Source organism: Citrus clementina, unplaced genomic scaffold (assembly GCF_000493195.1).
Source record: "Citrus clementina cultivar Clemenules unplaced genomic scaffold, Citrus_clementina_v1.0 scaffold_7, whole genome shotgun sequence".
In the NCBI taxonomy this organism is placed as follows: domain Eukaryota; kingdom Viridiplantae; phylum Streptophyta; class Magnoliopsida; order Sapindales; family Rutaceae; genus Citrus; species Citrus x clementina.
The window spans coordinates 2,791,290-2,805,862 of NW_006262075.1; the positions used below are offsets into that span (position 1 = coordinate 2,791,290).

At 34.6% G+C, this 14,573-nt stretch overlaps 1 protein-coding gene across 1 annotated transcript; it reads right to left on the bottom strand.

Annotated features, from left to right (window-relative positions):
• Positions 1–2,065: 2,065 nt before the first annotated feature.
• LOC18036289 (methylesterase 10) lies at positions 2,066–3,445 on the bottom strand. The gene is given in 4 exon segments (XM_024180707.1): positions 2,066–2,432; positions 2,756–2,893; positions 3,004–3,311; positions 3,314–3,445. Coding segments are annotated over 4 exon segments (780 nt in total). The 5' UTR covers positions 3,369–3,445; the 3' UTR covers positions 2,066–2,153.
• Between the last annotated feature and the right edge of the window lie 11,128 nt (positions 3,446–14,573).

Consider the following 14,573-nt stretch of genomic DNA (forward strand, 5'->3'; position numbering starts at 1 on the left):
ATAATTTAATATAGATGAGATACACTACTATGTAAATATATTAATAATCAAATTATGGCTATCAGTTAATTTAGTTGTAAATCATTTGAGTTCAAAACAAAACAGTTAAGGTTTGAATCTATGGGCTCAAATTTAGTTGTTATTAAGCTATATTGAAAAAAAATCATATTCAAATTCAATTCCTTTTACCACTAGAATAAAATTATATATATAAAATTTAGTTAGAAGTACAACAAAAACATTTTTCACTGCACATAAGATAAGATTATAACAAGTTCAACATGCACAAATAAAAATAGATTCATAAGATTATATTTCTCTCCAATAGAATAGAGAGTTTCAAAAGTAAATTTAGTCAAACATACTACTTAATATGAAAATGGATATATAATTTTTATATTTTTATATGGTTTTATATAATTTTATTATTTTTAGTTGTTATATAAATTAACTTAATTTTAGAAAAATATGGATATAAATGTAAGATTGAACAATTTTTGTGATAATTGCGCATCATTCATTATACCAAATTACAAATCATGTAACTATCTAGTGAGTGCAGTATTACTCAAATAATTTGATTTAATTTAGAAATATAATTGCCATGCTTAAATTATATAATTGTAAGTACAATATAATATAACATTATTCAATATTAGTTGCATTTAAATTGTAATTATCCATGTCATGTACCATTATGAATTTGATTAATGTTTAACAAAAAAATTATTATAACAAAAAAGATTAAATAAAGTAATTAATTTTACATAAGTTTGTATGAATTAATTTGCATAAAAGATTGTTTGTGAGTTTTATTTAAAAATATCAAATATTAGATGCTTTATATTTGTGGTATATATAAAACATATTAATGTTAGCCTCTAATAATAACAACAACAGTATTTGAGGGGTAATTACATGTTTGGAATCATAATAATTCGATAGTTGGATGAACATTACCCTCATTTTAGTAGGTAGAGATTTAAATCCTTATATGTGTATCATGAGATAGTAAGATTGATTTCTTCCAAATATTTAGAAATAAATTGATTTCATTATAAGTTTAGATATTTAGATTGTAATGCAATTAAAGATGATAAAATTGTTTTGATAGTTTCTTAAGCAAAATATCATTACATTTATAACATAATAATAAAAATAGCTTAATTAATATATAATTTATTTTAATTTATTATATTTAAATATTATTCTCATTAGTATATAAGTTACATTTTTTAAAGCAAAATATCATTTAATTTATAACATAATATTAAAAAAATAATATAATTATATTTTTAAATATAGTAGTCTAATTATTTAATTATATTTTTTCATTAGTACATAGGTTAAATATATTAACTATATTTTCCATGAATTAAAAGAAAAAAGAAATATTTTCATTTTTTAAAGTTGAGGGGGTCTTTCATAGTTTAATAATGTGGAATTGATTTTCTTAATATTTACTTAAAATGAGGGATCTGTGTGATAGTCACCTTTTAATTTTGGCCTCTTTAACCAATTAAAACGATGGTACCGGTGGCCGTTACGTACTGAATTAAAAAAATAGAAAAAAGCAGCTGTACGAGATACAGCGGCTGTATTTTAAGCGGACCCATATATATGAATTGGACCACAATCTGAAATCGATTTTGTCGCCACTCCATATTTGATAACAATAGTGGAAGGTGACCACCATACGTCTCTGTCCCTCTTTCCGTAATCATATTTGATAACAATACAATTTGGTTCAGTGCTTTGGGTCATAAATAATCAATAACAACGATCGACCGATCACTACTCACGCACGTGACCCCTGTATCACCATTCACCGGGTCCAATTAGTCCTGTGCTGTGCGTCCTCATTTAGGTTGCTTGACTTTCGTAACCTCGCCTTGCCTGCCGACTTGCTGATTGTTGAATAAGTTAACGCATGCGGACTGAACCACGTGTAAAGAACCGTTTGAAAACACAACCACGCCGACGACGTATGATATCAAGGAATGCAATAAATAATAGTAAGGATTGGATTGGATTGGATTTCTTTCTATTTTGAATTAGATTGCCCACCCAGCAAAGATCTTCTCATTGTAGTGGAGATATTATTGTATTATATAATAATAAAATTAATCACAAATCATAACAATATTATACTATTATTTGTGAGCAATGTCTTCTAGTAGAATTTGGCAAAGCTCTTCAGGCTTTGAAAGCATGACCATATGGCCAGCTGCAGAAATTGACACAACTTGTTTAGGATGGTAATCCTCGATCATCGCTCGCTGGAAGACCTCTTTCATCACTTCATCTTCTTTGCAGATGACGTAAACTCGATCCACCGACCCGAACTTTTCTTTTGTCAACAGAGATTCTTTGGACAAATCTTCCACGAAAAACCCCGTTGGTCTGACCAACATTTTGGTCAGTTCCAAATCCTGCATCATGAAAGTGAATAATTAATTAATTAGGAAAGACACAAATTCAGTTACCCATTAATCAATGCGTGAGGCCGAGGTCTAAGTGGCGAGATGTGTGAGTAGTAGTTCGAGTTCCCATTTTGAAACATAAAGAATCAATTCCTACCTCAATTAAAGAATAATTAAGTAGAAATTTTCTTCCTTCTTGCGAAATGTCAGATAGACATTTTTTTTAATATTATCGATTATTAACGAAAGTAGAAAATTTGAGTGTACTTTAAAAAAAAAAAACACATGCGATGGAATTTTGTATGCTTTTAATGAAGAACTTGATGGCTTGCCTCTAACTGGCAGCGCTTGCAAAGCACGGTCTTCATGTACTCTGCTCCAAAGAGAGCTGAAGTTGGCGGATTTTCCAGGCCTTTGTTGAATGTAAATTGGCAATCCAGTAAAGACTCCACTGGGGTCCTGTTAAAATACTGACAACCACACCAAACACGTAAATAATTAAAATGAAAGATGCATTTTTTTATAGATATTATATTAACAAATTAATTGATTATATAAAAAATTAGAAAAATTTCTTTACTTCTTGTATGAGAGCTGCTGGTGGAGACTTGTAGTGAGGCATATATGCGGAGATAAACACTGCAACCGATATTTTCTTATGAAAATTTTCCATGGTAAGAGAAATACAGAGGCCGCTGTAGCTGTGACCAACCAAAATCACCTTTTTTTCTTGTGGTAAACAGGCCATGAACTCCATCAGCGGCTGCAAATAATCTGAAATGGAAGCAATTTCATCATCGAGCCGCTTGCTATTGACCCCAGAAGCTCCAAGGTCTATAGCACTCACATGGTGACAGGCAAGTTTCAGAAGGGTCACGACTTTGTACAACACCAGGCTCCAAGGCAAGCTCCATGAACTAACACAAAATGCTTCCTCTCCTCCATCGCTACGAAAGTCAACTCTTTCCGTAGCCTACCTTTAACTTTGGGGCTTTCAAGAGATTCTAACTCCAAAAACGATGGGTAAGTTTTCTTTTTTTTTTTTCGGGTAATTTTTAAGGACCTTCCCTGAGGTTTGAAGTATTAACACTTTGATAGAATGTATTAATGCAATTACACATACTTCCCTCGTTGTTAATTACCAGTTAAGTTGACCGTTAGTTGACTGTTAAAATTATTAAAACACCCTTCCCGCAAAAATAATAAATTATTAAATAAAATGAATGAGAACCGATGGGTACAGGCAGCTGATGAATTGTCATAAAATATAATCAATCTTTTCACCAGCTACCACAGCTTAAAATAAACCAAAAAAGAGAATGCAGTAGGAGTGGCCAAGAAAAAAAGGAAAAAAATTGTGGAACAAGCACGGAATTATCAAAAATTCTAATAGGTGCTGAAAACATGCCAAAGTAATTTAAAATAAAACCACTATATCTCTACAACTAGGAGATGCCATATAAGCTACGATTTTGTTCGAGTCTCTCTAGTTTCCAACTGCAAATTAATCAATTACGGACGATGATGACGCAAAAGAATTCAAAACAAGGATAAGTCAAGAAAAAATATTGAGAAAAGATTTTTTTTTTCTCTTTTCATTCCTTTGCTCAGTGCAGAACAACTTCATAACAGTGATAAACCCACTAATTTTTAAATCAAAATTTACATAAAGGCTAAAGTTTTCTATCATTACACTTTGATTAGCTCAAAATGAGGAAAATCAAAACCCACGGTTGTTGAAATCAACATGCACAAAAAAAAAATTCAAGATACAAAGAACCCATTTTCAGGTTTAATTAACTCAGGTTCAACAAAATCACCTACATATTATTTCTTTCTCACTCCTGTTGCGAATAAAGTCGTTCGCCGCTGGTACTCGCTTCATGGAAGACTTCGGCCACCATCAGAACTCTTCTTGTTCGTAATTGAAGCTAAAATGTTTTTTAATCTTGAAAAGGTTTTGGGCAAATGCAGCTGCTTCTTCACAGCCTTAGGAAGACGAAATGGTTGGGTGTTGCGTAGATGAAAGAGAAAGCTAAGTGCATGCTTTATTTTGTGAATATTTTTTTTACTTTTGTCCACTGGTCATTACACACCACTAGATAATAGAGTAAACCAAGCAATGTTTCACAGACATCAAGAACTTAAAGCTTTAATTTTGAATTATTTTGAATTTTAAATAAGCTTTTACATATTTATTCTTTTATACTAACACCATACGCATTTTTATACTAACGACAAGGGAGGTATGTGTAATTACATCAATACATTCTATTAAAATGTTAATACTTCAAACCTCAGGGGAGGTCCCTAAAATTTACCCTTTTCTTTAATTTTGAAAGTGATTTGTCCGAATATATATATATATATATATATATATATTATTAAAGGAGATACAAATTCTCTCCCTGATTTTCTAACCAGGGAATTCCTTCAAAACAGATAAATGCCGCCCAAAAAGAAAGACAAACGAAAATGGATCCTCAAAGACCCTGTATCCCAGACACCTTCTAAAGCCTCCCAATCTTCCCCTCCTAAAGAAAAATTACTTTCATCAGCCATGCCAATCAAATCATGGATCGATATGATTGAAGACGAAGAAGCCAAATCTAAAGCCAACGCCTCTCAAGAACAGGTAAATGAATGTATGAAATCCATTTCTAAATCCCCTGAACTTATGCTTGCATTACAAAGCTTTTCTCAAAGTCAGATTTCCCCTAAAGAAGAAAAATCCATTTCTAAAAAAATTTCTAAAGCCTCTTTACAAAATGTAGTTCTTTCTGGAGAAAGTTCATCATCCCAGATTGTTCTTTCCCAAACAAATATTTCAAAGAAAACTTCGGATTAGTATGATAAAGCCCATTTTCAAAATGTTTTATCCATGGAAGATGGTTTTTACCACACTGATCCTTTTCAACTAATTTCAAATATTTTCCCTAAGGGATGGTTTTTCAAACCTTGGGACTTAACAAAGCCCTAGTGTTATTATCAAAGCATTTTGGAGTCTACTGAGTTTGTAAAATTTAAACATTTCTTCCTTAGCGAAACCCATACAGAACCAGCCTACTCCACTGCCATTATCCTAAAGGTTTTGAGCCCAAAACAATGGGGAGACCAACTCCATAAACTAAAACCCTTCCCCGCCAATTTTCAAATGTGTTTGCCACACTGCCTGTCCTATTCTTACTGGGACTATCAACAGGCATGGTTTAACACATTTTTCATCCAAAACCCAAAGAAAACTCATTCTTTGTTATTTTTCTTCAACTCAAAAATAACCGTCCAAAGCCTTTAAAACTGGTTCCAGCAGTGGTGGAATTATTTCGGCCCATGCCCTGAAATCCTCACCCAAAATGCCATCCAGTGCCTAAATCTTTTTAAAACCCATTATGTACCTACAGAATTTGAGAAACGATTTCCTCATTTTCTCTGTTTCTTACAAATTTCTTTCTTCTCTGGGTATGGATGTGGAACTTCCGATACCATCCACAAGATGCCCAACTAATTTTACAAAGAACCTTTAAAGTCAAATGGGGGTCAAAATTTGATGAACAGTCCAAATTGACTGTTAATATGATCGAAAATTGGCTCTCCTCTAAAAACCTTCTACACTCAACCGTCAAAGATATTAAAGCCCAAGGAACATTCCTTACCCAAAAATCTAAAGCCCAATCTCTATTGGCAAGTGCCAAAACAGAAGAAGAATATTTTAAAGTCATGGAACAGCTGCTTGCATCTAGATCTGAGCCATCTGTTGCCAGCTCATCCGACAACGAAAGTGCAGAGCCCTTTATATCCCTTGGTGACGACAATGAAAACGACTGCTTCGGGATCTTCTCTCCAATAAAGCACTAAAATATTATTTGTAATTATTTGTGATTATTTGTACTATTTCTTTCTCGTTGATGTAAAAAAAAAGAGTAAAATTGTTTTGCCGGGTGGTCCTCTGGACACAAGTGAAAGCGCACATGTCTCTTCACCCGAATAATTTTAAAACTACAGTTTCGCTACAGTGATAAAGCTACAGTTTCGCTACAATGATGAAGCTACAATTTTGCTACAGTTGTGAAGCTACAGACTCGCTACAGTTAAAGATCCAGTCTTTGTATTTAAATCGGGAGGAAGACTTAGACTCCTCAGATTTTTTGAATTCTAATTTTTCTTTCTTTCTTTCTCCTTTCTCTCTCTCTCTCTCTGGGAATCAGGAATCGGAAGACGATAAGGAATTTTCCTGTCTTCAGATTAATTTCCCATTTCTTCTATATTTTTCTTTAAAGAAGAACAAAGCAAGAAAAATCAAATGTAAGATTTGTAATTCCTTTTAAAGTTTGTAATAAATTTAAAGTTCTGTATGTTTAAATTTCTGCAATTTATTTTAAAGCATTTAAATTTCAGTAATTTAAATTTTTATGCATGCTTTGTGTTGAGTGTTAGAAAATGCATATTTATAAAGGAGAAAACCGTCATTTTACATTTCATGTCTTACTAACAACCCTTACTTTTATGTATTTAACCTTCTTGTGATTTAATTACATGTGTTTTATTTTAATTAAGTATTTTATGTATTTTAGGGGCATTATAGTCATTTCACAATAAAGGAGAGATCAGACGGCAAAACGAACATCACTTTTGAACTCAGGACGGTCGAAAACCTTAGGAGGAGCATAAAAGGAAAAATAGCACTATTCATATGTACGGTACTATTCACGTGTACGGTACTAATTACGTTACTGTTCACAACACTGTTCACATAGACGGATCGATGACGTGGCATTGACTGATGAGGTATCACGATCCTGTTGGGCTAAAATTCTTATGTACTGTTGATGGTGACGTGGCTTGCGAGTATATTAAAATTTGCACAACAAGTTTTTGGCGCCGTTGCCGGGGAGGTAAGTAATTTTAATTTATAGAATTAATTTTTTTGAATAATTTCTTTTATTTGTTTTCTTGTATTTTTTTAATTAAAAAAAAAGAAAAAAAAGTGAATCTACATTTAAAGGCTAGTATTTCTTTTCTTTTTCTCTTCTTTAAAATTCTGTGATTTAATTTTTAATTTATTTTTCTTTGTAATTTTTTTTATTTTATTAATTTATTTTTAGTTAATTTATTTCACGTATCTGTTTTTGTGTATTTTTATAGAAAGGTTGTAATAGCGCAATAAGGTTAGTATCGTAATTTCTCCCTCTTCTTTATTTTTATTTGTTTTGTTCCCATCTTTATTTTTATTTTATTTGTTTTGCATGCATGGTCGTAGGTCATTATTTCCTAATCTTGAACCTATAGACCTTGAACTAGAAAAAACACTTCGCACACAAAAGTACATTAAAAATAAATTTGGAATGGATTTACAAGCACCACAAGAGAGGCCATTTAAGGACTATTTTAGTCCCTTAGCTAATTTGAGCACATCATGCATAAGATACCCAAATGTAGCTGCTATAAGTTTTGAACTAAAACCTAGTGTGCTAAATTGTCTCCCCACATTCTATGGCTTAGAAAATGAGGACCCATATAATCATCTGAATGATTTTCATGCCATTTGTCAAACATTTAAATATAAGAATTTTTCAGACGATGATGTTAAACTCAGATTATTCCCATTTTCTTTAAAGGATAGAGCTCGTTCATGGTTAAATACTTTGCCTGTTAATAGCATCACATCATGGGAACAAATGATTACAAAATTTTTGAATAAATATTTCCCAGTGCATAAAACCAATGTTATTCGCAGGGAAATCTCGGAGTTTACCCAGAGAAAGGACGATCAGTTTTTCGAAACGTGAGAGCAATTCAATGGGCTACTCTTGAAGTGTCCACATCATGGGTACGAGAAATGGCACCAATGTCAATACTTTTTGGAGGGATTATTGCCGAATGTGCAAGAATGGCTAATGGCAACAAGTGGAGGAGAGCTAATGTCAAAAAGTGCATCAGAAATTTGGGAATTCTTCCAGCGACAAGCAGATAATTCCCAACAACGGAGTCGATCACTCAGGATTACTAGAAGAATTAAAGGAGTGAATGAGGTTCAAATTGGCGAATCAACTTCAGGAATCAAAGAAGTCAAGGAGATGGTTGAAGGTCTTGCTCGACAAATAGCATCGTTATCGACTGCTAAATCAACATAATCACATGACCATGACTCATACTCAGATCAAGCCAATGCCATAGGTGTAATAAGAAAACCATCGAATTACAACCCATACTCCAACACATATAATCCTGGATGGAGAGACCACCCCAATTTTTCTTGGTCTCAAGGATTCCAACAGAATGGACCAGCAGCTCCAGCTCCACGAATGCAACCAATTCCGCAAATTCCTCAAGCCTCTCAGCCCCCATTTAGACCATACAATCAGAACCAGAACTACTCCCAACCTAGACCATGGGAGGATTCATTCCAAAATTTCAAGAATCTTACTCACTCTACGATTGAGCAACAGAACCGCACCATTGATGGACTACGAAATGAATTGAGAGCGGGCTTCAACTCACAAGCCCAATCAGTTTCAAGCCTCGAGAAGATGGTGGGACAACTTGCTTTTTCAGTTCAGACCTTGGCAATGACCGTTGAGAAAGGTAAGTTTCCAAGTCAACCAGTGCCTAACCCTAAAGGAGTGCATGAAGCAAGTACCAGTTCACCACAGCAGCATAGAGAAGTCAAAGCAGTAATGACCTTGCGAAAAGGAAAAGAAGTCGACAACAAAGTGGAGATGCCAGTGACAAAAGAAAATCAAATTGTACCTGTGAGTATTGAGGACTCACCACCGGAGGAGAAAAAAGAAACCAACCCACGAGAATATGTTCCGAAAGCTCCATTTCCCCAGAGGTTAGCTAAAGGCAAGAAGGGAAAATTCACAGGTGAGATTCTTGAAATCTTCAAACAGGTAAGTGTTAACATCCCTTTACTTGATGCTATTAAACAAGTTCCATCTTATGCCAAGTTTCTTAAAGACCTTTGTACTAAAAAGAGAAATATGCATGTTCAAAAGAATGCATTTTTAACAGAAAACATTAGTTCTATACTCCAACATAAAATTCCTTTAAAATGCAAAGACCCAGGCTCCCCCATTATCTCATGTAGTATAGGGAACCACACAATTAAGAATGCTTTGTTGGATTTAAGAGCTAGTGTAAATCTGTTGCCTTATTTAATATTTGTGAAACTTGGACTGGGAGAATTACACCCAACTCCAGTGGTGTTACAACTTGCAGATCAGTCCACGAAAATACCTCGTGGTATTGTGGAGGACGTGCTTATCCAGGTAGACAAGTTTTATTTTCCTGTTGATTTCATTGTAATTGACACTCAACCTATACAGGATTCAAGGAAGCACATCCCCATTATTTTAGGCCGACCTTTCTTGGCAACTGCGGATGCTCACATTCAATGCAGGATTAGAAATATGCAGTTGTCCTTCGGCAACATGACTATGGAGCTGAACATCTTCAACATTACCAAACAACCTCACAATGCAGATGATGGAATTGTTGATGTGGATTTAATAGAAGCATTAATTGATGACACTTTTATTTCAAACCTTAGTGATGATCCTTTACAGACATGTTTAACTCACTTTGGTTTTGATTTTGATATTAACAGATCGGTCGAAGAGGTCAACGCCCTACTTGACTCAGCACCATCCATGGACACCAATAAATGGAAGTCAAGAGTTGAACAACTAGCACCATCAGAGAAGAAACTCATCCCATCATCAGAATCACCACCGAAACTTGAGCTCAAACCATTGCCCAACACATTGAAATATGCATTTTTGGGAGAAGAAAGTACTTTCCCGGTAATCATTTCATCATCCCTCAATAACGAACAAAAAGGTAAGTTGTTGGATGTTTTGAAAGAGCACAAAGGGGCATTCGGATGGACCATAGCAGACATTAAAGGTATAAACCCAGTAGACTGCATGCATTACATTCACCTCGATGAAAATGCTAAATCTACTAGGGAGATGCAACGTCGGTTAAATCATAACATGAAAGAAGTTATTAGAACTGAAGTCCTTAAGCTATTAGATGCAAGTATCATTTACCCAATTTCTGATAGTTCATGGGTCAGTCCTGTACAAGTCGTCCCCAAAACGTCAGGAGTCACAGTAGTTACCAATGCTGATAATGAATTGATACCCACTAGAGTACCTACAGGATGGCGTGTATGCATTGATTATAGAAAATTGAATTCTGTCACACGTAAAGACCATTTTCCTTTACCATTTATTGATCAAATGCTTGATAGATTAGCAGGCCATGAATTTTATTGCTTTCTAGATGGCTACTCAGGATATAATCAGATTCCCATAGCACCAAAAGATCAAGAGAAAACTACTTTCACTTGTCCTTTTGGCACTTTTGCATATAGGAGGATGCCATTTGGATTATGTAATGCACCTGCTACATTTTAACGATGCATGCTAAGCATTTTTTCTGATATGGTTGAACGATTTCTTGAAGTCTTTATGGATGACTTTTCTGTCTTTGGTGACTCGTTTGATCAATGTTTACATCATTTAACACTAGTTTTGCAGAGATGTATCGAGAAGAACTTGGTCTTAAATTGGGAGAAATGCCATTTTATGGTAAAACAAGGTATTGTTCTCGGTCACATCATTTCGAGCAAAGGTATTGAGGTTGACAAAGCCAATGTGGATCTCATTTTTTATCTTCCTCCACCCAAAACAGTCAGAGAAGTAAGATCTTTCCTTGGGCATGCTGGTTTCTATAGACGTTTCATTAAAGATTTTAGCAAAGTTTCTAGACCCTTATGCAATTTACTTGCTAAGGATGTACCTTTTATCTTTAATGATTCATGTCTTATGGCGTTTGAAAAATTAAAACAGTTGTTGACATCAGCACCCATCATTCAGGCCCCAAACTGGAGCTTACCATTTGAGCTAATGTGTGATGCATCTGATTATGCAGTAGGAGCAGTATTAGGACAAAGAGTTGATCGAATTCCCTACGTTATTTACTATGCTAGTATGACATTAAATGATGCACAGTTGAACTATTCAACTACTGAAAAAGAAATACTAGCAGTAGTGTTTGCATTGGAAAAATTTCGATCCTATCTCATTGGTTGTAAAATAATTATATTCACAGATCATGCTGCTCTTAAATATCTTCTCACAAAGAAAGATGCAAAAGCTAGACTAATTCGTTGGGTGTTACTTTTGCAGGAATTTGACTTGGAATTCAAAGATAAGAAAGGGACAGAAAATGTTGTGGCGGACCACCTCTCTCGTCTCCATTTTGACACAATTACAGAGCCATTAATATTGAATGAGTCATTTCCAGATGAACAATTAATGAGTGTGGAAGTATTACCTTGGTATGCTGATATAGTTAATTATCTTGTTACAGGTAAACTTCCAGAGCATTGGACCAAGCAAGACAAGGCTAAATTCTTTGCAGAGATAAAGAATTTCTTTTGGGATGACCCGTATTTGTTCAAGTATTGTACTGATCAAATTTGAAATACAAGTATGCAACCCAAGAGGGGGGGTGAATTGGGATTCTAAAAAAATTATTCAATATTAAAGAAAATCTTAATGCAAATATAACTCAAATTCAAAGCAATAACAATTAAGATGATCACAATATAAAAAGATAAGGGAAGAGAGATTCAAACACGAGATTTTTACGTGGTTCGGCCAACCTCGCCTACGTCCACGCCTCCAAGCTTTCCGGGCTTGAGGATTCCACTAAGCAAGCCTCCAAGGCTTCAAATGCTTACACTTGACTTCCAATGTGTCAATGGACCTTTACAACAAGAGATTATCCCCAATCTCTTAACCCAAGTGTATCCCAACACTTACAATCACTCAAAGTAAAAGATTACAAATTGTTTTGCCTCTCACAATATATAAGATTACACAATGATGTTTGATATGTGAGTAGATGAAGCAAGAATGTGTTCTAAGCTCTATGAAGATTGTATTCTCGAATATTAGCTCAAATAGTTGTGTTGTGATCAATCTTCTTTGAATTTGAATGAGCTTATTTATATTTGGAGCTGAAAATCTAGCCGTTACAAACTGTCGGACAGAAAACGGTTCGCCGTTAGCCATTAACGGTTAACCGTTTAGGCTGGTCAAAGTTACCGTTGGGCCAGATTTTAAATAAACGGTTTGCCGTTTAGGATTGCCCTTTCGCCGTTAACTTCCAGAGACCTGCACAATGAACATCAGTTAATCCGTTTTCATTTAGCGGTTAAGGGTTTGCATAAAGTGGCTTCTCTGGGTGTTATCGGTTGACCGTTTAAAAATAAACGGTTTGCCGTTTGTCTCCAGTAACCTGCACAATAAATTAGCCTTATCAGTTTTCGTTAATCAATGCCAGAAGAGGACAACCTTCAATTCTGGACGTTATCGGTTAACCGTTTAAAATAAACGGTTCCCCGTTAGTGTCCAGTAGCCTTCCCATCTTAGGTGTTTCCGTTAAGCATAAACGGCTAGAGCTTAGGCAAATATGTTGCTCTCTGGTGATAATCGGTTAACCGTTTAAAAGCAAACGGTTTACCGTTAATTTCCAGTAACCTCCCTATCCATTGTGTTTTCCGTTTTCCATAAACGGTTAGAGGTTTAGGAAATGTGTTACTCTCTGCCTATAATCGGTTAACCGTTTAAAATAACCGGTTCACCGTTTATAACCAGAATTGTAATTTTAAACATGTTTTTGCAGAGAATTTCTTTCTAATTTGAAAAACCATATTTTATGAAGAAATAAGGCAATGATTAAAAGAGTTTTCGTTTATTAAGAAATAGCTCCAATATTTATGTCAAAATACATTTAAAATTTGTTATCATCAAAATCAATATTATTAACATATTTATGTTAACAAAATTGTTAGACAATGTGTCCCAGAAAATGAAATTCAGAATATTCTTTCATTCTGCCATGAACAAGCTTGTGGAGGCCATTTCAATGCTAAGAAAACAGCAGCTAAAGTTTTACAATGTGGTTTTTTATTGGCCAACTATATTTCGAGATGCTTACACTTTTTGTTCTTCATGTGATAGGTGTCAACAAATGGGGAGCATTACACGAAGGAATATGATGCCACTAAATCCAATTTTAGTGGTTGAGATTTTTAATGTATGGGGTATCGACTTCATAGGACCCTTTCCCTCTTCTTTTGGCCATCAATACATATTGGTTACTGTTGACTACGTATCGAAATGGGTAGAAGCAATTCCATGTAGAACCAATGATCACAAGGTGGTGATAGGATTTTTGAAAAGCAATATTGTCTCACGCTTTGGATTCTCTCGAGCAATAATTAGTGATGGTGGTGCCCACTTTTGTAACAAAGCATTCAAAGCTTTTTTGACAAAGTATTCAATCACACACAAAGTGGCGACTCCGTATCATCCGCAAACCAGTGGCCAAGTTGAGATATCCAATCGAGAAATAAAGCACATATTAGAAAAAACGGTGAGGCCAGACAGGAAAGATTGGTCATTAAGACTTGATGATGCATTATGGGCATATAGAACGGCTTTCAAGACCCCGATTGGGATGTCACCCTACAGGCTAGTATATGAAAAAGCTTGCCACCTACCTGTGGAACTCGAGCATCGTGTATATTGGGCCATCAAGAAATTCAATTTTGACATGCAACAAGCCAGCTCAGAAAGAAGATTACAGCTGGCAGAACTTGAAGAAATTCGTAATGATGCATACGAAAATGCCAAGATTTACAAGCAACGAATGAAAGTCTTCCATGATAAGCAAATTATGAGAAAATCGTTCACTCCGGGTCAGAAAGTGCTTTTATTCAATTCTCGCTTGCACCTATTCCCAGGTAAGTTAACTCTCGTTGGTCTAGCCCATTTATTGTTCATACTGTTTTTCCACATGGGGCAATTGAAATTAAGGACCCAAAGAACAGTGTCACGTTTAAAGTTAATTGTCAAAGATTAAAGCCATATCTAGAATACCAACCACATGGAGAAGACACCGAAATAAATTTGAGTGACCCACCAGATTTGAATTGATTTTTTTTCTTTTCGTTGATTTGATTTTTTTTCTTTCTTTATATTATTCTTCTGCTAATTGAAATTATTTTTGCATAATTGTGTTTGTTTAACTATTAAGTTTTCTTTTATCGTTTTTAATCATGAGTACCTTACT